The sequence below is a fragment of the Nerophis ophidion genome, linkage group LG06 (genome assembly GCF_033978795.1).
Source record: "Nerophis ophidion isolate RoL-2023_Sa linkage group LG06, RoL_Noph_v1.0, whole genome shotgun sequence".
Taxonomy (NCBI): Eukaryota; Metazoa; Chordata; class Actinopteri; order Syngnathiformes; family Syngnathidae; genus Nerophis; species Nerophis ophidion.
In genome coordinates, this window is record NC_084616.1 from 70,776,860 (window position 1) to 70,798,273 (window position 21,414).

At 43.0% G+C, this 21,414-nt stretch overlaps 1 protein-coding gene across 2 annotated transcripts in view; it reads right to left on the reverse strand.

The window, feature by feature from the left end:
* The window catches only part of arhgef19 (Rho guanine nucleotide exchange factor (GEF) 19), an 80,504-nt gene that overhangs the window by 8,344 nt on the left and 50,746 nt on the right, over positions 1-21,414 (reverse strand). The window contains exons 2-12 of one of the 2 annotated variants that reach the window (XM_061904761.1): positions 12,200-12,887; positions 11,655-12,104; positions 11,248-11,377; positions 11,090-11,175; positions 10,754-11,010; positions 10,525-10,685; positions 10,287-10,439; positions 2,074-2,203; positions 1,903-1,977; positions 1,622-1,711; positions 1,386-1,549 (exon numbers count right to left, since the gene is read on the reverse strand). In XM_061904761.1, the coding sequence (XP_061760745.1) occupies positions 1,386-1,549; positions 1,622-1,711; positions 1,903-1,977; positions 2,074-2,203; positions 10,287-10,439; positions 10,525-10,685; positions 10,754-11,010; positions 11,090-11,175; positions 11,248-11,377; positions 11,655-12,104; positions 12,200-12,866 (2,363 nt within the window). In that variant the 5' untranslated portion in view covers positions 12,867-12,887. Of the gene's footprint in view, positions 1-1,385; positions 1,550-1,621; positions 1,712-1,902; positions 1,978-2,073; positions 2,204-10,286; positions 10,440-10,524; positions 10,686-10,753; positions 11,011-11,089; positions 11,176-11,247; positions 11,378-11,654; positions 12,132-12,199; positions 12,888-21,414 lie in introns of both variants that reach the window. The other variant, XM_061904760.1, reaches the window with a different exon arrangement.

Genomic DNA, 21,414 nt, shown 5'->3' on the forward strand with positions numbered 1-21,414 from the left:
TTTGCCAAGATAATCCACCCATCTGACTTTGAGGTTTTACTACTTACGTTTAAAATACTACACGGTCTAGCTCCATCCTATCTTGCCGATTGTATTGTACCAAATGTCCCGGCAAGAAATCTTCGTTCAAAGAACTCCGGCTTATTAGCTATTCCCAGAGCCCAAAAAAAGTCTGCGGGCTATAGAGTGTTTTCCGTTCGGGCTCCAGTACTCTGGAATGCCCTCCCGGTAACAGTTGGAGATGCTACCTCAGTAGAAGCATTTAAGTCTCACCTTAAAACTCATTTGTATACTCTAGCCTTTAAATAGACCTCCTTTTTAGAACAGTTGATCTGCCGCTTCTTTTCTTTTTCTCCTCTGTCCCCCCTTCCCTTGTGGAGGGGGTCCGGTCCGATGGCCATTCGGGCTCCAGTACTTGGGAATGCCCTCCTGGTAACAGTTCGAGATGCTACCTCAGTAGAAGCATTTAAATCCCATCTTAAAACTAATTTGTACACTCTCGCCTTTAAATAAACTCTCCTTTTAGACCAGTTGATCTGCCGTTTCTTTTCTGCTCTGCCGCTCTCTCCTTCTATTTGGTGGCCAAGGATGAAGTGCTGGCTGTCCAAAGTAGGGACCATTTGTGGACCGCTCGCCTGTGCTTCGGTAGGGGACATCTCTGAGCTGCTAATCTAAATAGTCTCCTGCTGGCCCCACTATGGACTGGACTCTCACTATTATGTTAGATCCACTATGGACTGGACTGTCACTATTATGTTGGATCCACTTTGGACTGGACTCTCACAATATTATGCTAGATCCACTCGACGTCCATTACACTGGTTGTCGGGGGGCAGGGGGGAGGTGTCCCCTCCAAGGTTTCTCATTGTCCCATTGGGTTGAGCTTCCCCTTGCCCTGATGTGAGATCTGAGCCAAGGATGTCGTTGTGGCTTGTGCACCCCTTTGAGACACTCGTGATTTAGGGCTATATAAATAAACATTCATTGATTTATTGATTGATCCAACTGTTCATTTCTCTACCAAAAGGCCGTCTCCAAAGGCGTTCAGAGAATTTGGCAGTACATCCAACCGGCCTCACAACCGCAGACCACGTGTAACCACACCAGCCCAGGACTTCCACATCCAGCAGGTGCACCTCCATGATAGTCTGAGACCAGCCACCCGGACAGCTGCTACAACAATTGGTTTGCATAACCAAATCATTTCTGCACAAACTGTGAGAAACCGTCTCAGGGAAGCGCATCTCCATGCTTCCCTGAGAGCAGCTTGAAGTAATATTTGCTTCGACTCAGACACAATTCCTTGCAAAATATCATAAAAGAAAGGACGCCATGGACTGGACAAGATCAGCGCTCCAGTAAAGTGTGAAAAAGCGCCGACTCACTCTTTCCTCCTGGACAGCAGCAGGCAGTCATTAAATAGATGAAGATAGACTGGCTTGGTGGGCAGCTTGAGCTTGGACCCCGAGATAGTCATGGTCTGGGTGTCCACCTCCAGGAGCTCACCATGCTTCACCAGCCAGCGAGACTGAGAGATGAGCGGAAATATCTAGAAAGACGGGGAAGAAGTGAGTGATGTGCAAATAAGAGTTTTTGTTTTTTTTACAGACGATGATGTCACCTTGCCCTCAAAGTGGATCTTCTTATTGAGATGGATGAGTTCTTCCATCCTCTTCATGGACTGAACACTGCAGTTACACTCTTTAATCATCTACAAGCAGACTCTGGTTAGTAATAGTTCTTGTACTCTACTCGTTCTTTCAAAACATGGACACCGACTTGAACAAGTTGAAAAACTTATTCGGGTGTTACCGTTTAGTGGTCAATTGTACGGAATATGTACTGTACTGTGCAATCTACTAATAATAGTTTCAATCAATCAATCAATCAATCAAAAAATACCTTTTTCAGCTCGTTGAAAGCCTTCGTGGCTGTGTCCTCGTCTCGAGAACCTGGCCTGGTCCTCTTTAAGATGTTCTGCAAAGTAAAGAACACGTCTCACAACACTGATGGAGAGAAAAGCAGCAGTTACAGTTTCTGTACTGTTCTGTTCTGTACTGTACTGTACTGTACCTCCACCAGCATTTTAAGACGTGTGATTCTCTGGAATGGCAGAATGAGGAAGGAGGAGAGAGGCAGTCTTTGGCACACGCCGTCCTCCTCCAGACGAGCCAGGATGGAAGGGAAGCGAGCATTCTCCTGCCTGAATAAACGTTTGGGAATTGAGGAAACTAATTGTTGAAGCTTTGAAAGTGGAATTCTTTCCCATTCTTGTTTTATGTAGAGCTTCAGTCGTTCAACGGTCCATGGTCTCCACTGTCGTATTTTATACTTCATAATGCACCACACATTTTTGATAGGAGACAGGTCTGGACTGCAGGCGGGCCCGGAAAGTACCCGCACTGTTTTTTTACGAAGCCACGCTGTTGTAACACTTGTCTTGCTGAAATAAGCAGGGGCGTCCATTATAACGTTGCTTGGATGACAACATATGTTGCTCCAAAACCTGTATTTACCTTTCAGCATTAATGGTGCCTTCACAGATATGTAAGTTACCCATGCCTTGGGCACTAATACACCCCCATACCATCACAGATGCTGGCTTTTGAACTTTGCGCCTATAACAACCCGCATGGTTATTTTCCTCTCTGTTCTGGAGGACACCAGGTCCTCTGTTTCCAAATATAATTTGAAATGTTGACCCGTCAGACCACAGAACACTTTTCCACTTTGCATCAGTCCATCTTAGGTGAGCTTGGGCCCAGCCAAGCCGGCGGCGTTTCAGGATATTGTTGATAAATGGGTTTGGCTTTGCATAGCAGAGTTTTAACTTGCACTTACAGATGTAGCGACCAACTGTAGTTACTGACAGTGGTTTTATGAAGTGTTTCTGAGCCCATGTGGTGATATCCTTTACACACTGATGTCTGTTTTTGATGCAGTACCGCCTGAGGGATCAAAAGTCTGTAATATCATCGCTTACGTGCAGTGATTTCTCCAGATTCTCTGAACTTTTAAATGATTTTATGGACCGTGGATGGTAAAATCCTTAAATTCCTTGCAATAGCTCGTTGAGAAATGTTGTTCTAAAACTGTTCGACAATTTGCTTACAAAGTGCTGACCCTCACCCCATCCTTGTTTGTGAATTACTTAGCATTTCATTGAAGCTGTTTTTATACCCAATCATGGCACCCACCTGTTCCCAATTAGCCTGCACACCTGTGGGATGTTCCAATATAAGTGTTTGATGAGCATTCCTCAACTTTATCAGTGTTTGTTGCCACCTTTCCCAACTTCTTCATCAGTTGTTGCTGGCATCAAATTCTAAAGTTAATGATTATTTGCAAAAAAAAATGCTAATCAAATATGTTGTTTTCGTAGCATATTCAACTGAATATGGGTTGAAAATTATTTGCAAATCATTGTATTCCGTTTTTATTTACATCTAAAACAATTTCCCCACTCATATGGAAATGGGATTTGTATGTATATATATATATATATATATATATATATATATATATGGCAAGATGGCGGCGCCCGGACGGGCTGCGACACTGCGGTGCTCTTGCTAAAGATGGAACATTTGGCGGAAATGCCGGACAGTTCTGCAGACTTCATGGCTGGCTCGCATCGTGGTCACTCCGTGATCACGTACGACCGCCAGACACTTCTGGATATGGACATATTGGGCCGTTTTGGACTGATAGACGCGGGCGTGCTAAACATGCTAACTAGCATGGGGATTCGTCGGCGGCTACGTCCAGCGGCCTGTGAAGCAGCGGAGTCTAGTAGCAGCGGGGGCCGTCTACGGAGCAGACGCCAGCGGTGTGATCGGAAACGCGGATGTCGAGCGGGGCTAAAAACAAAGCAGAAGGCTAATCCCCACAGAACACCACTTTCCTCCATCCCGAAGACGGATTTAGATGGAAAGTGCGAGACTACTGGTCTGGGTAAGGAGTCTGTTAAATTAGAACAAGTTTTTTCTGCTTTGAGTGTTTCAGAGTTGGACATGTGTTTTACCGAGGTGGCTAACTATGATGCGTGCAGTTTATCAAAGCAACAAACAAACAATCGGAAAATCCCCGTTACTGAGGTGGCTAACCATGATGCGTGCAGTTTATCAAAGCAACAAACAAACAATCGGAACATTCCCGTCGTATCAATTCCTAGATATGGTCGTAATTATACTGAATGCACTGGGCATAATAAACACAACATTATTAATATTGCTACTACGGATAATTTGATCAAAAATTCCCTAAAACAGCCCACTACCTATAATATAGGTTTTTTAAACATAAGATCATTGTCTCCCAAAACGTTGTTAGTTAATGATATTATCAGAGACAACAATCTTAACGTCATCGGTCTCAGTGAAACCTGGCTTAAACCAAACGACTTTTTTGCGCTAAATGAGGCATGTCCTCCTAACTTTACACATGCGCATATTGCCCGTCCGCTTAAAAGGGGTGGGGGGGTCGCACTAATATACAACGAAAACTTTAACCTTAGTCCTAACATAAATAATAAATATAAATCGTTTGAGGTGCTTACTATGAGGTCTGTCACACCGCTGCCTCTACACCTGGCTGTTATCTACCGCCCCCCAGGGCCCTGTTCGGACTTTATCAATGAATTCTCAGAGTTCGTTGCTGATCTAGTGACACACGCCGATAATATAATCATAATGGGGGACTTTAATATCCATATGAATACCCCATCGGACCCACCGTGCGTAGCGCTCCAGACTATAATTGATAGCTGTGGTCTCACACAAATAATAAATGAACCCACGCATCGCAACGGTAATACGATAGACCTAGTGCTTGTCAGGGGTATCACCGCTTCCAAAGTTACGATACTCCCGTATACTAAAGTATTGTCCGATCATTACCTTATAAAATTCGAGGTTCAGACGCATGTTCGTCAAACTAATAATAATAATAACTGCTATAGCAGCCGCAACATTAATACGGCCACAACGACAACTCTTGCTGACCTACTGCCCTCGGTAATGGCACCATTCCCAAAGTATGTGGGCTCTATTGATAACCTCACTAACAACTTTAACGACGCCCTGCGCGAAACCATTGATAACATAGCACCGCTAAAGTTAAAAAAGGCTCCAAAAAAGCGCACCCCGTGGTTTACAGAAGAAACTAGAGCTCAGAAATTATTATGCAGAAAGCTGGAACGCAAATGGCGCACGACTAAACTTGAGGTGCACCATCAAGCATTTAGTGATGGTTTAATAACTTATAAACGCATGCTTACCTTAGCTAAAGCTAATTATTACTCAAATCTCATCCACCGTAATAAAAACGATCCTAAATTTTTGTTTAGTACGGTAGCATCGCTTACCCAACAAGGGACTCCTTCCAGTAGCTCCACCCACTCAGCTGATGACTTTATGCAATTCTTTAGTAAGAAAATTGAAGTCATTAGAAAGGAGATTAAAGACAATGCGTCCCAGCTACAACGGGGTTCTATTAACACTGACACGATTGTATATACGGCGGATACTGCCCTCCAAAATAGTTTCTCTCGTTTTGAGGAAATAACATTAGAGGAATTGTTACAACGTGTAAATGGAATAAAACAAACAACATGTTTACTTGACCCTCTTCCTGGGAAACTGATCAAGGAGCTCTTTGTATTATTAGGTCCATCAGTGCTAAATATTATAAACTTATCACTTTCCTCGGGCACTGTTCCCCTAGCATTCAAAAAAGCGGTTATTCATCCTCTTCTTAAAAGACCTAACCTCGATCCTGACCTCATGGTAAACTACCGACCGGTGTCTCACCTTCCCTTTATTTCAAAAATCCTCGAAAAAATTGTTGCGGAGCAGTTAAATGAACACTTAGCGTCTAACAATCTATGTGAAACCTTTCAATCCGGTTTCAGGGCAAATCACTCGACGGAGACAGCCCTCGCAAAAATGACTAATGATCTATTGCTAACGATGGATTCTGATGCGTCATCTATGTTGCTGCTCCTCGATCTTAGCGCTGCTTTCGATACCGTCGATCATAATATTTTATTAGAACGTATCAAAACACGAATTGGTATGTCAGACTTAGCCCTGTCTTGGTTTAACTCTTATCTTACTGATAGGATGCAGTGTGTCTCCCATAACAATGTGACCTCGGACTACGTTAAGGTAACGTGTGGAGTTCCCCAGGGTTCGGTCCTTGGCCCTGCACTCTTCAGCATCTACATGCTGCCGCTAGGTGACATCATACGCAAATACGGTGTTAGCTTTCACTGTTATGCTGATGACACCCAACTCTACATGCCCCTAAAGCTGACCAACACGCCGGATTGTAGTCAGCTGGAGGCGTGTCTTAATGAAATTAAACAATGGATGTCCGCTAACTTTTTGCAACTCAATGCCAAAAAAACGGAAATGCTGATTATCGGTCCTGCTAGACACCGAACTCTATTTAATAATACAACTCTAACATTTGACAACCAAACAATTAAACAAGGCGACACGGTAAAGAATCTGGGTATTATCTTCGACCCAACTCTCTCCTTTGAGGCACACATTAAAAGCGTTACTAAAACGGCCTTCTTTCATCTCCGTAATATCGCTAAAATTCGCTCCATTCTGTCCACTAAGGACGCTGAGATCATTATCCATGCGTTTGTTACGTCTCGCCTCGACTACTGTAACGTATTATTTTCGGGTCTCCCCATGTCTAGCATTAAAAGATTACAGTTGGTACAAAATGCGGCTGCTAGACTTTTGACAAGAACAAGAAAGTTTGATCACATTACACCTGTACTGGCTCACCTGCACTGGCTTCCTGTGCACTTAAGATGTGACTTTAAGGTTTTACTACTTACGTATAAAATACTACACGGTCTAGCTCCATCCTATCTTGCCGATTGTATTGTACCATATGTCCCGGCAAGAAATCTGCGTTCAAAGGATTCCGGCTTGTTAGTGATTCCCAAAGCCCAAAAAAAGTCTGCGGGCTATAGAGCGTTTTCCGTTCGGGCTCCAGTACTCTGGAATGCCCTCCCGGTAACAGTTCGAGATGCCACCTCAGTAGAAGCATTTAAGTCTCACCTTAAAACTCATTTGTATACTGTAGCCTTTAAATAGACTCCCTTTTTAGACCAGTTGATCTGCTGTTTCTTTTCTTTTTCTTCTATGTCCCACTCTCCCCTGTGGAGGGGGTCCGGTCCGATCCGGTGGCCATGTACTGCTTGCCTGTGTATCGGCTGGGGACATCTCTGTGCTGCTGATCCGCCTCGACATCTCTGCGCTGCTGATCCGCCTCCGCTTGGGATGGTTTCCTGCTGGCTCCGCTGTGAACGGGACTCTCGCTGCTGAGTTGGAACCGCTTTGGACTGGACTCTCGCGACTGTGTTGGATCCATTGTGGATTGAACTTTCACAGTATCATGTTAGACCCGCTCGACATCCATTGCTTTCCTCCTCTCTAAGGTTCTCATAATCATTATTGTCACAGACGTCCCACTGGATCATTATTGTCACCGATGTCCCACTGGGTGTGAGTTTTCCTTGCCCTTATGTGGGCCTACCGAGGATGTCGTGGTGGTTTGTGCAGCCCTTTGAGACACTAGTGATTTAGGGCTATATAAGTAAACATTGATTGATTGATTGATATATATATATATATATATATATATATATATATATATATATATATATATATATATATATATATATATATACATATATATATATACACACACATATACACATATGTATGGAAGGATACACACACACACACATATATATGTATATATATATATATATATATATATATATATATACTGTGATGAGGTGGCGACTAGTCCAAGGTGTACCCAGCCTTCTGCCTGATTGTAGCTGAGATAGGCACCAGCGCCCTCCGCGACCCCAAAGGGAATAAGCGGTAGAAAATGAATGGATGGATATATATGTAAATACTGTAAGTGAGTTTGTGTGTGTATATATATATATATATATATATATATATATATATATATATATATATATATATATATATATATATATATATATATATATATATATTTAAGGGCCGGCATGGCGTAGTGTGTAGAGCGGCCATGCCAGAAACCTGAGGGTTGCAGGTTCGCTTCCCACCTATTGACATCCAAATCGCTGCCGTTGTGTCCTTGGGCAGGACACTTCACCCTTGCCCCCGTGCCGCTCACACTGGTGAATGAATGATAAATGAATGATTGGTGGTGGTCGGAGGGGCCGTAGGCGCAAACTGGCAGCCACGCTTCTGTCAGACTACCCCAGGGCAGCTGTGGCTACTGATGTAGCTTACCACCACCAGGTGTGAATGAATGATGGGTTCCCACTTCTCTGTGAGCGCTTTGAGTATCTAACAATAGAAAAGCGCGATATAAATCGAATCCATTATTATATGTATATATATATATATATATATATATATATATATATATATTTTTTTTTTTTTATTTTTTTTTTTTTTTTTTATATATATATATATATATATATATATATATGTCTTGATTGGATTATCCAGAGAACAGTGCTCAATACCGTGGTAGAGCGCAATATGTATGTGTGGGAAAAATCACAAGACTACTTCATCTCTACAGAACTGTTTCATGAGGGGTTCCCTCAATCATCAGGAGATTTTAATGGAAGCATTCACATACAATGGTTTATATAGGGCACAGAGTGGGTGGGTACAGGCAGGCGTAGGGTGTGGTGATTGGCTCATGTGTTACCTAGGAGGTGTTTCCGTCTGCGGCGGCATGTTGAAATGATTTCACTGCGCTTGTTAAGAGATGACAGGTCTGGATGATATTTAATAAACAGTTTCTCTTTTAAGCATAGGTTGCATCTTTTATTACCACTGTTGTAAGGTGTGCTGGATGCAAGAATTTGCCATGTTATTAACCGAAGGAGCGTTTAAAACCAGATGGAACAATCACAGGGCCTCCTTTAGAAACCAGACTTTGCGGAATTCTACAGAACTCAGCAAGCACATTTGGAAGCTCAAAGACAATACTGTTGAATATTCAATAACATATATATATGTATATATATTTATATATATATATATATATATATATATATATATATATATATATATATATATATATATATCCCTCCATCCATCCATTTTCTACCGCTTACTCCCTTTCGGGGTCACGGGGGCGCTGGCGCCTATCTCAGCTACAATCGGGCGGAAGGCGGGGTACACTCTGGACAAGTCGCCACCTCATCACAGGGCCAACACAGATAGACAGACAACATTCACACTCACATTCACACACTAGGGCCAATTTTAGTGTTGCCAATCAACCTATCCCCAGGTGCATGTATACCCATATATATATATGTGTGTGTGTGTGTATATATATATCAATATATATATACACACTAGCGGGCTTGCGGGTATGAACCGCAGGGTGATGTGATGCGTCTAGTGCAGCCATCCTTGGATAGCATAGTTGCATGCCTGTCTGCTGCTTGCTGTGTTGCATGCCTGCTGCTTGCTGCCTCTCGCTTCCAGGAACTGCCGCTGGCTAGCTGATCAAGAACCAAGCGATGGAAAAGCAGAATGTGTAAGTCTTTCCTCGCCAGTACATAGCCTCTCCATCACCAAGACCTTTGCTGTGCCTCCTCGTGGCAGTCCCAGGTAACTGTGTGCCTTGCGGCCTCAGGCTACACAGCATGGGATCCCCCGGGGGTGGATAGGTTAGCCTTCATCCAGGCTACCACCATCCCACTGACCAGTGCCTACTGGCTAACCACTTGGTTATAGGTTACGGGAGAAAACCCCTAACGAAAAATCTGTGGCGAGGACCCGCATTAGGCAGTCACCAACAGACCAGTGCTCTGGCAGTCCTCTGCAACCCCATGCGGCAGAAGGTCTCAATGAGCTTTTCATGCCACTGGAGGACGCCACATGGGACCAAGACAAAACAGTGCGGGTAGAGACTGCGCACTTCTACCACCACTTAAATCAATTCACTGCGCAGGTGTTTTTGCTCCTCCTCAGCACTACCCCCCCACCTCCCCAACCTCCCGCCCTCAAGTCCTTAATACTCCCCCCAGTTTTTCCACAAATTTAAATTAATAATGTTTTAAAATAATATTTTGCCATTTTTATTACTACTATGTTTAAAGGCATGCTAATTCATTGATACCACTCACTTTTTGGCAAGGAGGATATCACTGTTGTTAAGTAATGGATTATAGCGGCTTGTTAAGAGTTTGTAAAGTGTTCACGATATTTGAGTACACTGCAACTACTTACAGTAGACGTTGATAGGTCTGCTCCTGGTAAGCCTGGTTGGTCACGTAAGGTAAGTAGACCCTGCGTAGAGTCGGGCAGTGATCCAAGACGATGTCGCACACGTCAAAACGCAGGATGTCTTCCTCCAGCCTGTGCTCCAAGTCCTGAAGGAACCTACACAGGTCATCAAAAGCGATGGATTCACCCTCGGAGGAAGAACGTGACGAGCAGACGTCAGACGAGCTTCTCGTTACTTCACCTCTCGCTGACATATTTGACTTCAGGTAGCTTGGAGAAGAGCCACTGCTTATCCTGAGCCCCGAGACATTCCGAGAGCTCCTGTGAGAGCATGAAGTGATCCACGGCGATCGTCAGGCTTCGGATGTACGAGGCCTCGGACGTCACCAGCTCAAACTTGGCCTGTGTGGAAGAGGACGCCGCGTTTACACATCAAGGTGTTATGTTTCAGAAAGCCGGGTTGAAACTACCTCTTGCAACTTCCTCTCCTCGTTGCTGAAGTAGTCCAGCTGGCCACTCGTTCGGACATCCGGGATGTCTTGCCACAGGGCGAAGGCGGAACCTCTCGAGGAACGAAAGGAGCTGGATGGAGACAGATTTGATGGAGACGGCGTTCCATCGGAACCTTCGTCCTTCAGACCCTCCTCCTCTGGGCCAAGTTCCTTGCCCTGTTGCCTTTGAATCTCTCTGTTGATGGCGACGTCACTATACTCTTGGTACAAGATGGCTGAAGGAATCATGCAAAAGAGCTTCAGGTGTCACCGTAAATACACTAGGTGCACGAGTGCAGGGGAAAAGTGACTTACAGCTTGGCAAGAACCTGGATAAGCGGTTGGAAGAGGCAACTGGAGGAGGTGTGCACGAATCCTCTTCCACAGACTTCTTTCGCATTCTGTCGAGGTCATCGCATCCGTCACCAAACTGTAAAATTGTCCACAATATTCATGTTTGTGTCCATACTTACCCAAGTTTGTTGCTCCACCAATGCGTAGATATTCCATTGTCACTGCTGGGCAGCGGCGGTGCAAGTCCTACAGGACTGTGGGGGGCGCTATCACTGGAGCCGGAGCTGCGGTGCTTTGAGACAGACTTATCTAAAGACACAATTATTGAAAAAGTGGAGAAATGTGTTATGTATTGAAGTATATTTGTGTTTCCATACTTTTATTTGGCCCTCCACAAATAGATTTGGCACTAAGTCCTCATAAACACATTAGAAGGTACACACCTGGCCTGCCAGAGAATAAGAAGACTGAGCAGGAGGGATTAATGTTGCCAAATTAGCCACTCTGCATTAGAACATACTCCTTTTCTTGGTTCTTATCACTCATTTGTTAGTTCATGTCATGTGACCATATCTTTTACACTCACTGTCTGCGGCCAAACTGCTAGAACTTTGTCGGTCCCTGGAGCTGACACGGGCCGACAGGGACTTTCCCAGCTTCAAGGTGAAGGAGTTTTTCTTTTGCGACAGCTGGAGTCTGGAGATCAGCTCCGAGGCTGAGAAGCGCCGTCTCTCATGGTCTCCCTTGCGTGGGACAAAGCTGACCCCGGTCGAGACGCATGGGTCCGGACTGTCTTCGTCCACACCAGACACCGAGTCCTCTAACATCTGCAGCGGTTCTGAGGGTGGATCTAAGATATCATCTTGAGTCAGGTTCTGCAGGTCTGGACCTGAAGCGTCCGGAGATGAAGGACTTGTGTTGGCGTCTTGTGAGGATTGTCTACTGAGGTTCTCCTCCAGGAAAGAAGCGAAGGGTCCGGGGAAAATGAAGTCCGCATCCAAAACGGGGCTGCTGAGAGACTCGTCACTGAGGCTGTCTGGAGAATAAACCTGCATCTTACGGCCTGAAGACAACAACATGACTTACACACACACAACGCAGAAGACAATCTTAAAAGACGAGGACACTCACGGATGGACTTCTCTTTGAGCGAACCCTGAGATGTTCTCCTCTGCAGCTGGTAGGATTCCAGGCTCTGAAAGTTCGGACCCTCATGCGGGGATGGGGAGCAAAGTATTTGAGAGTCCCAGGAGTCTCTGTTTGTGTAGAGGGAGGACAGCGGGAAGGCCAAAGGGAGACTGAGAGATGTTTGGCGAGGACGGTACACTGCAGTCACACTTTGTGGTCCTTCAGTCTGCTCATGTAACAAAGTCCTAAGACCGCTTTGGCTTTCTAATTCATCCACGATCGAAGTCAACAGCGTTTCGTCCTCATCGGTCATCCCACCGCAGCTTTTCGGCAAGTCAAACAGTTCACTTTGTGAGCGTCTAAAACTGGGTGAGGCATACGTAGTGCATGGTCCGTCCACAACATCCGTCCTTGGAGAGACGTGTCCGTTCAGTTCAGCGGTTTCCGGCAGCCGGAGCTCGATGAAGGCCAAAGTCTCCTGCTGACACACGGCGACATGCTGGTGGTGACACGAGGGCAGGAGGGGTGCGTCGTCCTGGGCCTCGGAGTTCACCACCACAGACTCGCCCGGGCCGGGCATCCACATGCTGGGACTGTCTCCTCCGTAGTGCAGAGCGTGACGGTGTGGCTGGAAATCCGGAAAAGGGGAGAGTCCATACCCGGGAAGCATGGTTGCTCGTCCACGCTAGAGCTGAGGAAACACAGAATTGATTGAACATATTAATGTGGACTCTTGTTCGGTTTACTCCATCTTGGACCTGCAAGCTCACATGGTCAGATACAGCTGTGAGCTGTTACCATGAATTGATTAACGTGGACCCCGACTTAAAGAAGTTGAAAAATGTATTGGGGTGTTACCATTTAGTGGTCAATTGTACGGAATATGTACTGAACTGTGCAATCTACTAATAAAAGTTTCAATCAATCAATCAAGAGATGCTCAAGAGATGATCTGTGTGTGTGAATTGATTGACAGATGTTTGCATATGGAGCGACAGATTTTTACCTTGTGCTTTTTACCGTTGTGGTGAAGAAGGAGCTGAGCCGGAAGGCAAAGCTCTCAATTTACCGGTCGATCTACGTTCCCATCCTCACCTATGGTCATGAGCTTTGGGTCATGACCGAAAGGATAAGATCACGGGTACAAGCGGCCGAAATGAGTTTCCTCCGCCGGGTGGCGGGGCTCTCCCTTAGAGATAGGGTGAGAAGCTCTGCCATCCGGGAGGAACTCAAAGTAAAACCGCTGCTCCTTCACATCGAGAGGACCCAGATGAGGTGGTTCGGGCATCTGGTCAGGATGCCACCCGAACGCCTCCCTCGGGCTCGTCCCACCGGTAGGAGGCCAAAGGGAAGACCCAGGACACGTTGGGAAGACTATGTCTCCCGGCTGGCCTGGGAACGCCTCGGGATCCCCCGGGAAGAGCTAGACGAAGTGGCTGGGGAGAGGGAAGTCTGGGTTTCCCTGCTTAGGCTGTTGCCCCCACGACCCGACCTCTGATAAGCGGAAGTAGATGGATGGATGCTTTGTACGTGAATAGACAGACACATGAATTGATTAACGTGGACCCCGACTTAAACAAGTTGAAAAACTTATTCGGGTGTTACCATTTAGTGGACAATTGTACGGAATATGTACTGTACTGTGCAATCTACTAATAAAAGTATCAATCAATCAATCAATGAGACGTGTGTTTGCGAATGGACAGATTTTGTCGCTGTGTGTGTATATCAGGGCTAGGCAATTATTTTGACTCGGGGGCCCAAATGTAGAGAAAAAAATGTGTCTGGAGGCCGGTATAGCTGATTTTTTTAGGAACACTAATACAAAAATTCACAATGATTTTAAGTTAAAGTACCGTATTTTTCGGACTATAAGTCGCAGTTTTTTTCATAGTTTGGCCAGGAGGTGCGATCAACGTTCCCTCTAAGGTGCACACGCCTGTGCAATTGCGCACTGCTCACGAGTCCTCTGCCCACGGCAAATCTATGCCGCGCAAAAAATCCAATAAAAAAAATAAGCAATAACTGACAACAAGAGGCCACAACAGAGACAACAGTTTTTGTTATCACTGTTCAATTATTGTAACGTCTGTTGAGACGCTTTGAGGAGGACATGGATTCCATCGATCACTTTATTGAGCAAAACTTTTTATAAACACATAACCTAAAACATTGCTAAACAATTTCTATCTAGCAAAGCTGGTCATTTTCTGCCGTACAAACCAGACCAAAACCAACTTTGCCATCGGAATAAAAACAGCAGCTGCTCGCTTTCTTACTTGTGCCAACACATTATCCGCGGAGTCCGCAGATAAACCGCGGGTCGGGCGGGTGACATGACGAAAAAATAGATTTTAATTAGATTCGAGCAGGTGGCGGTTGAACCATTCGGAAATATTTGATACACATGGTTCTGGGATCGGTATCCTTCGCCATTCAAAGAGCCATTTAGGACGCGTGTCACAAAGCGAAAAAGACAATAGGAAACGCATAAAATCTCTATAATGACTGCCGGCAGTCACCCAGTTATTAAGTATTAGGGCGTCCTATGAAGCCATTGGGTTTGTCGCTTTCTACAACATGTACGATCTGCTTGTAAGTCCAGCAACATGTTGTGTGTGGCTTGACTGCAAGGCATACTGGGTGACACAGAGTACACTAATGGTTGTGATGCAAACGATTTTAACAGTCTTAGTAATATGCGCCACGCTGTGAAGCCACACCAAACAAGAATGACAAACACATTTCAGGAGAACATCCTCACAGTAACACAACATAGACGCAACACAACAAATACCCAGAATCCTTTGTATTCATGATATATCCTGACTATTTTATACACCCCGCTAGCAGCAATCCTCCCCAGCCCCCGTGCGTCGGTAAGGTGGGCGGGGTTGGGGGCGCGGGGGTGTAAAATATATTCAGGTATTGTCACGGATGCAAAGGATTCTGGGTATTTCTTGTGTTAAGTTTATGTTGTGTTACTGTGAGGATGTTCTCCCGAAACGTGTTTGTCATTCTTGGTTGGTGTGGCTTCACAGCGTGGCGCATATCAGTAAGAGTGTTAAAATTGTTTATATCACAACCATCAGTGTACTCTGTATCACCCAGTATGCCTTTCAATCTTGTACGTGTGATTGCGGAAGCTGCACACAACATGTTGCTGAACTAACAATTGGTTTATACATGTTGTTGAAGGTGTGTGTTGAATGGCTTCACAGCACGCCCTTATTTTCGTCATCAGGATGATCACCATTGGATATTTGCGAGAACGTTAGCGGCTCCCATTGTCTTATTTACTCTGCTAAACGGGTTTAAATTGCTCTTTGTGAGGAAAAGATGGCCAACCTCTGATGTATTTCAACGGGCGGGTGGCGGGCGGTTGCGGTTCTGATAAAATGTTGGTTCGGGTGGATGACGACTTGAATGATGCGGTTGCGGATGATATAATTGCCTATCCGCGCATCTCTACAACACATGCACATACGGCACTGAGCCAGTGATGCGTTTACAGCCACACAAAAAGTTGGACATTTCCGACACCGCACATTATGTGTAATTCTAGGTCGCTACACTATGAGTTGCCAATCAAATATATGCTCATTCTACTGTCATTTATTAAGAATCTTAATTTATAAATATGAATCATGAAATGCTGTTATTATATTAAAGAAATACTAATAAAAATATATATATTTTACAAACGGAAAGTTACAGGAATGTTCACATGATCCAGAGTTGACATCTTATTGTGCAACATGCGAATGTTTTGATGGGAACTATCTAAAAGGGTTACAAATTATTTCCAAAGCAGGACCCACACCCAGACACACAATAGTCAAAGGACTCCGGCTTCTTAGTGATTCCCAAAGCCCCAAAAAAAGTCTGCGTGCTATAGAGCGTTTTCATTTCGGGCTCCAGTACTCTGGAATGCCCTTCATTTGTATACTCTAGCCTTTGAATAGACTCCTTTTTTAGACCAGTTGATCTGCCGTTTCTTTTCTTTTTCTCCTATGTCCCACTCTCCCTTGTGGAGGGGTCAGGTCCGATAACCATGGATGACGTACTGGCTGTCCAGAGTCGGGACCCAGGATGGACCGCTCGTCCAGAGTCGGGACCCAGGATGGACCGCTTGCCTGTGTATCGGCTTGGGGACATCTCTGCGCTGCTGATCCGCCTCCGCTTGGGATGGTTTCCTGCTGGCTCCGCTGTGAACGGGACTCTCGCTGCTGTGTTGGATCCACTTTGGACTGGACTCTCGCGGCTGTGTTGGATCCATTATGGATTGAACTTTCACAATATCATGTTAGACCCGCTCGACATCCATTTCTTTCGTCCTCTCCAAGGTTCTCATAGTCATCATTGTCACCGACGTCCCACTGGGTGTGAGTTTTCCTTGCCCTTATGTGGGCCTACCGAGGATGTCGTAGTGGTTTGTGTTGTGGTTTGTGCAGCCCTTTGAGACACTAGCGATTTAGGGCTATATAAGTAAACATTGATTGATTGATTGATTGATACTAGTACACAGCTAATTGAAAAACAACATTTGTTTGTGGGCCATAACACTTACATTAGAAAATGATCACATGGAAGTGACTGCTGTCGTTTGATTAGAATAATAAGAAACTTAACTTGTAATTTAGTCATGTTTGGGACAGGTGTGCTACAGGTGTGGCCTCAATGTGCACGTCTGATGTTGCTCACATGTGCTCCACTGAATGCTTGAGGAGTTTTTGCGTTTGCTCACACTCGTGAAAAATTTGAGGGAACATTGGGTGCGACTTATACTCAGGAGCGACTTATGTGTGAAATTATTAACACATTACCGTAAAATATCCAATAATATTATTTAGCTCATTCACGTAAGAGACTAGACGTATAAGATTTCATGGGATTTAGCGATTAGGAGTGACAGATTGTTTGGTAAACGTATAGCATGTTCTATATGTTATAGTTATTTGAATGACTCTTACCATAATATGTTACGTTAACATACCAGGCACCTTCTCAGTTGGTTATTTATGCCTCATATAACGTACACTTATTCAGCCTGTTGTTCACTATTCTTTATTTATTTTAAATTGCCTTTCAAATGTCTATTCTTGGTGTTGGGTTTTATCAAATACATTTCCCCAAAAAATGCGACTTAAACTCCAGTTTGACTTATATATGTTTTTTTCCTTCTTTATTATGCATTTTCTGCAGGTGCGACGTATACTCCGAAACGATTTATAATCCGAAAAACACGGTATTTCATTTGAAAGTAGTTTGAGCGCAGCATTCATTTATATGACCAACTTTCCCCACTCGCTGTGCCAATTAACTATAACTAACTTACAGTATAAAGTCAGGATAGAAAGAAAGATGAATGCAGAAATATACAGAGACATCCTGAGTGAAAACTAACGCTTCCCATCCAATCTGATGGAGCTTTAGAGGTGCCTCAAAGAGGAATGAGCGAAACTTCCCCAAGATAGGTGTGCCGGGGTTGTGGCATCGTATATAAAAAGACTTGAGGCAAAGTATTGAGTAAAGACTGTGAATATTATGTGATTTCTTTGGTTTTTTTTATTTTTAATAAATTGGAAAAAAAATTTTAAATATATTTTTTGACATTGTCATTATGGGGTATTGTATACAGCATTTTAAGGATCAAAATGAGTTTATTGTTTTTGGAATAAGTCTGAAATGTTGAAAAACTGAAGCGTTGCAAAAGCAGACAACTGGCTCGCAATTTGTTATTGTTGTTATCCTGTGGGTTTACTTCCGGACATGGCGGTTTCGGCTAGAAATATTGAGTAAAGACTGTAAATATTATGTGATTTTTATTTTTATTTTGAATAAATAAATATATATATATATTTTTTTTTTTCATTGTCATTATTGGGTATTGTATATGGAATTTTAAGGACCAAAATTAGTTTATTCTTTTTTTGGACTAGGCCTGTAACATATCAAAATGTGGAAAAACGGAAGCGTTGTGAATACATTCCGGTTGCGCTGTACAGTAAATGTTGAATAACTGTCCGCTGTAACGTTAAAAAAGGCTTAATGTCACGCAAAAACAGAAAACTGACTCGCAATTTGTTAATTTTATAGCCAGACCTTTGAGTTTTAGTTCTGAACCTGACGATTATGCCTTTTCGGCAGGTGCGACTTATACTCCGGAGCGACTTATACTCCGAGAAATACGGTAACAATGATAGTCACACACACAGTAGGTGTGGCGATATTATCTGATTGAATGCTAAAAACGTTATGACAGACCGCCTTAAAAAAATGCATTGGAAATTTTAAGTTTTTTTACTGAATGAAACACCCAGAATGTACATGAAAATAAAGAATGTGGGATTTACAATATCAACTATGAATGATAAAACCCTGAATATTGACAACACATGAACGTCACACACCATCTCGGTCGACAAGTTTTACAATCAAGCGAAACACAACAAAAATGCCACAAACCCTGCGAAATATGAGCGCGAAAGGTAAAAAATAAATATCTGATACATCAGTAAGTTTCAGAACTTTGCTGTAAAGATGACATTCCACGTCTTTCCCTGACACACCCGCCTTATTTTGCCCAGGTCTGGCGTATATGAATGCAGAGGAAGATGTATACATTGTGTTTATAAGTGAATAGACGTACATCATTGACATTATGTGTGCGAATGAAAGAAAAAAAACATGTCTACATTGGGACGCTGTGGCTCAGATGGTAGAGCGGCTGCGCCAGCACCGGGCCGGTTCCTGGTTCGCATCCTTGTCCTTTGGCAAGACACCTTGCCCACCTTGCTATGGGTATCGTTTCAGGTATAGCTATATAAACATGCGTAAATGGAAATACCTATTGAAGGTGATCATTGAGCAGGGATGTGAATTGACTGGCATAATTCATACTATGTGTTTGATTGATTGATTGATTGAGAAGTTTATAGACATCTTAAAGAATTGAATCCATGAAATGCTGTAAAAAGCCAAAAGGCTTGTTTCCATTGTGGTCCATGTATAGTTGAATGAGAAACATGTCTATATTATGCGTGAATTCACATCTTTTTTGAGGGTGCTCGTATGTGAATGGAGAGGCATATTTTTGTATGTGAATTGATCAACACAAGTAACATTGTGCGTATAGTTAAATGAGTGACACGTGTCTACACTACGCTTGAGTAAACAGTTGATGATGCCGTGTGCGTGTATGTGAAAGGAGAGGGACATTTGTGCCTTGTGTTTGTGTGTGACTGGACGGACAGCATTTTTTTCAATGTGTGTATGTGTATGGACCATACTTGCCAACCCTCCCATACTTTCCGGGAAACTCCCAAAATTCAGCGCCTCTCCCGAAAACCTCCCGGGACAAATTTTCTCCCGAAAATCTTCCGAAATTCAGGCGGAGCTGGAGGCCACGCCCCCTCCAGCTCCATGAGGACCTGAGTGACGTGTCTGGGACCATGTCTGCCCAATGACGTTATAACTGTAGAATGATCGAGGGCGAGTTATTGGTTTCTTATGTGGTTTTATTGTTAGGCAGTTTCATTAACGTCCTCCCAGCACAGTAACAACACACAACAACAGCAGTCACGTTTACATCTAACACTCTACCGTAAGGCAGTTCGTCTGCCGTAAACAGCATGTGACACTCTTAAACAGGACAATACTGCCATCCACTGTACATGCACCAGCACAACACCTCCAGGCAACTTCAACACTTTACTAATCCTCCTACATTTACATCTCCAAGGATTGCAAATAACCTAATTTAATAATCAAATGTATTTCTAATGTATATACTTGTTTTTATGCTATCTGAACTCACTATGTTCTCTGCTGGCTGTACATATCCTACTAAGTAGTCACTGCCGTTGTGTCCTTGGGCAAGACACTTTACCCACCTGCTCCCAGTGCCACCCACACTGGTTAAAATGTAACTTAGATATTGGGTTTCACTATGTAAAGCGCTTTGAGTCACTAGAGAAAAAGTGCTATATAAAAATAATTCACTTCACTTCTCCTGCTACCAAATAGCATGATTTTAGTTTTACTGAGATTCAAAGATTAACGAGGAAGTGCCGCAGACGTGTACTATCAACTCAAAGTGAGTAGCTGTCATTGCGCCCTGTAGTCACATGAGTGCCTTTTGACCAATCATTGATGAGATCGCCTGAAGCTGAGTTGGCCATACTCTCTCTATGCACCTGGCGGCTAAGATAGATAGTGCACACCCCAATTCGTCACGTGTCATGCGTCAGGTAAACACTAACAAAAGGGACCCTATGAATCCCCTTTTTACTATAAATGGACTGACATGTGTACATTGTGTGTATGTGAACGGACAGACATGCTAACATTAGGAAGCAACAACTGCTGTAAATCACGGAATAGTGGAGGGACTAGACAGGTTGGAAGGAAGTATCTCAGTTAAACATACCGTACTTATAGAGACACACACACACACACACACACACACACACACACACACACACACACGTATTGGACTGGTCTCTTCCTGAGTCGTTTCTTCCTGCTTTAATTAAAGACCTGTCTACACAACCACACACCCCTCGACACCTGTACTTAAAACATTCACACGTGTATATATATATATATGTATGTATGTATGTATGTATGTATGTATGTGTATATATATATATATATGTGTGTATATATATGTATATATATATATACACATATATACATACATATATATACATATATATATCCACATATATGTATACACATATATATACACACACATATATATATATATATATATATATATATATACATATATATACACACATATATATATACATATATGCATGTATATATATATATATACTGTGTGTGTATATATATATATATATATGTGTATGTATGTGTATATGTATGTATATATATACATATATACATACATATATATGCATATATATACATATATATATATATCCACATATATGTATACACATATATATATATATATATATATATACATATATATATATATATATACACAAATACATACATATATATATACACATACATATATGCATATATATATATATATATATATATATGTATATATATATATATATATACTGTGTATATATATATACTGTATATATATATATATATATATATATATATATATATATATATATGTATATATATATATGTATATGTATATGTGTCTTGATTGGGTGGGTTCTTGATATATA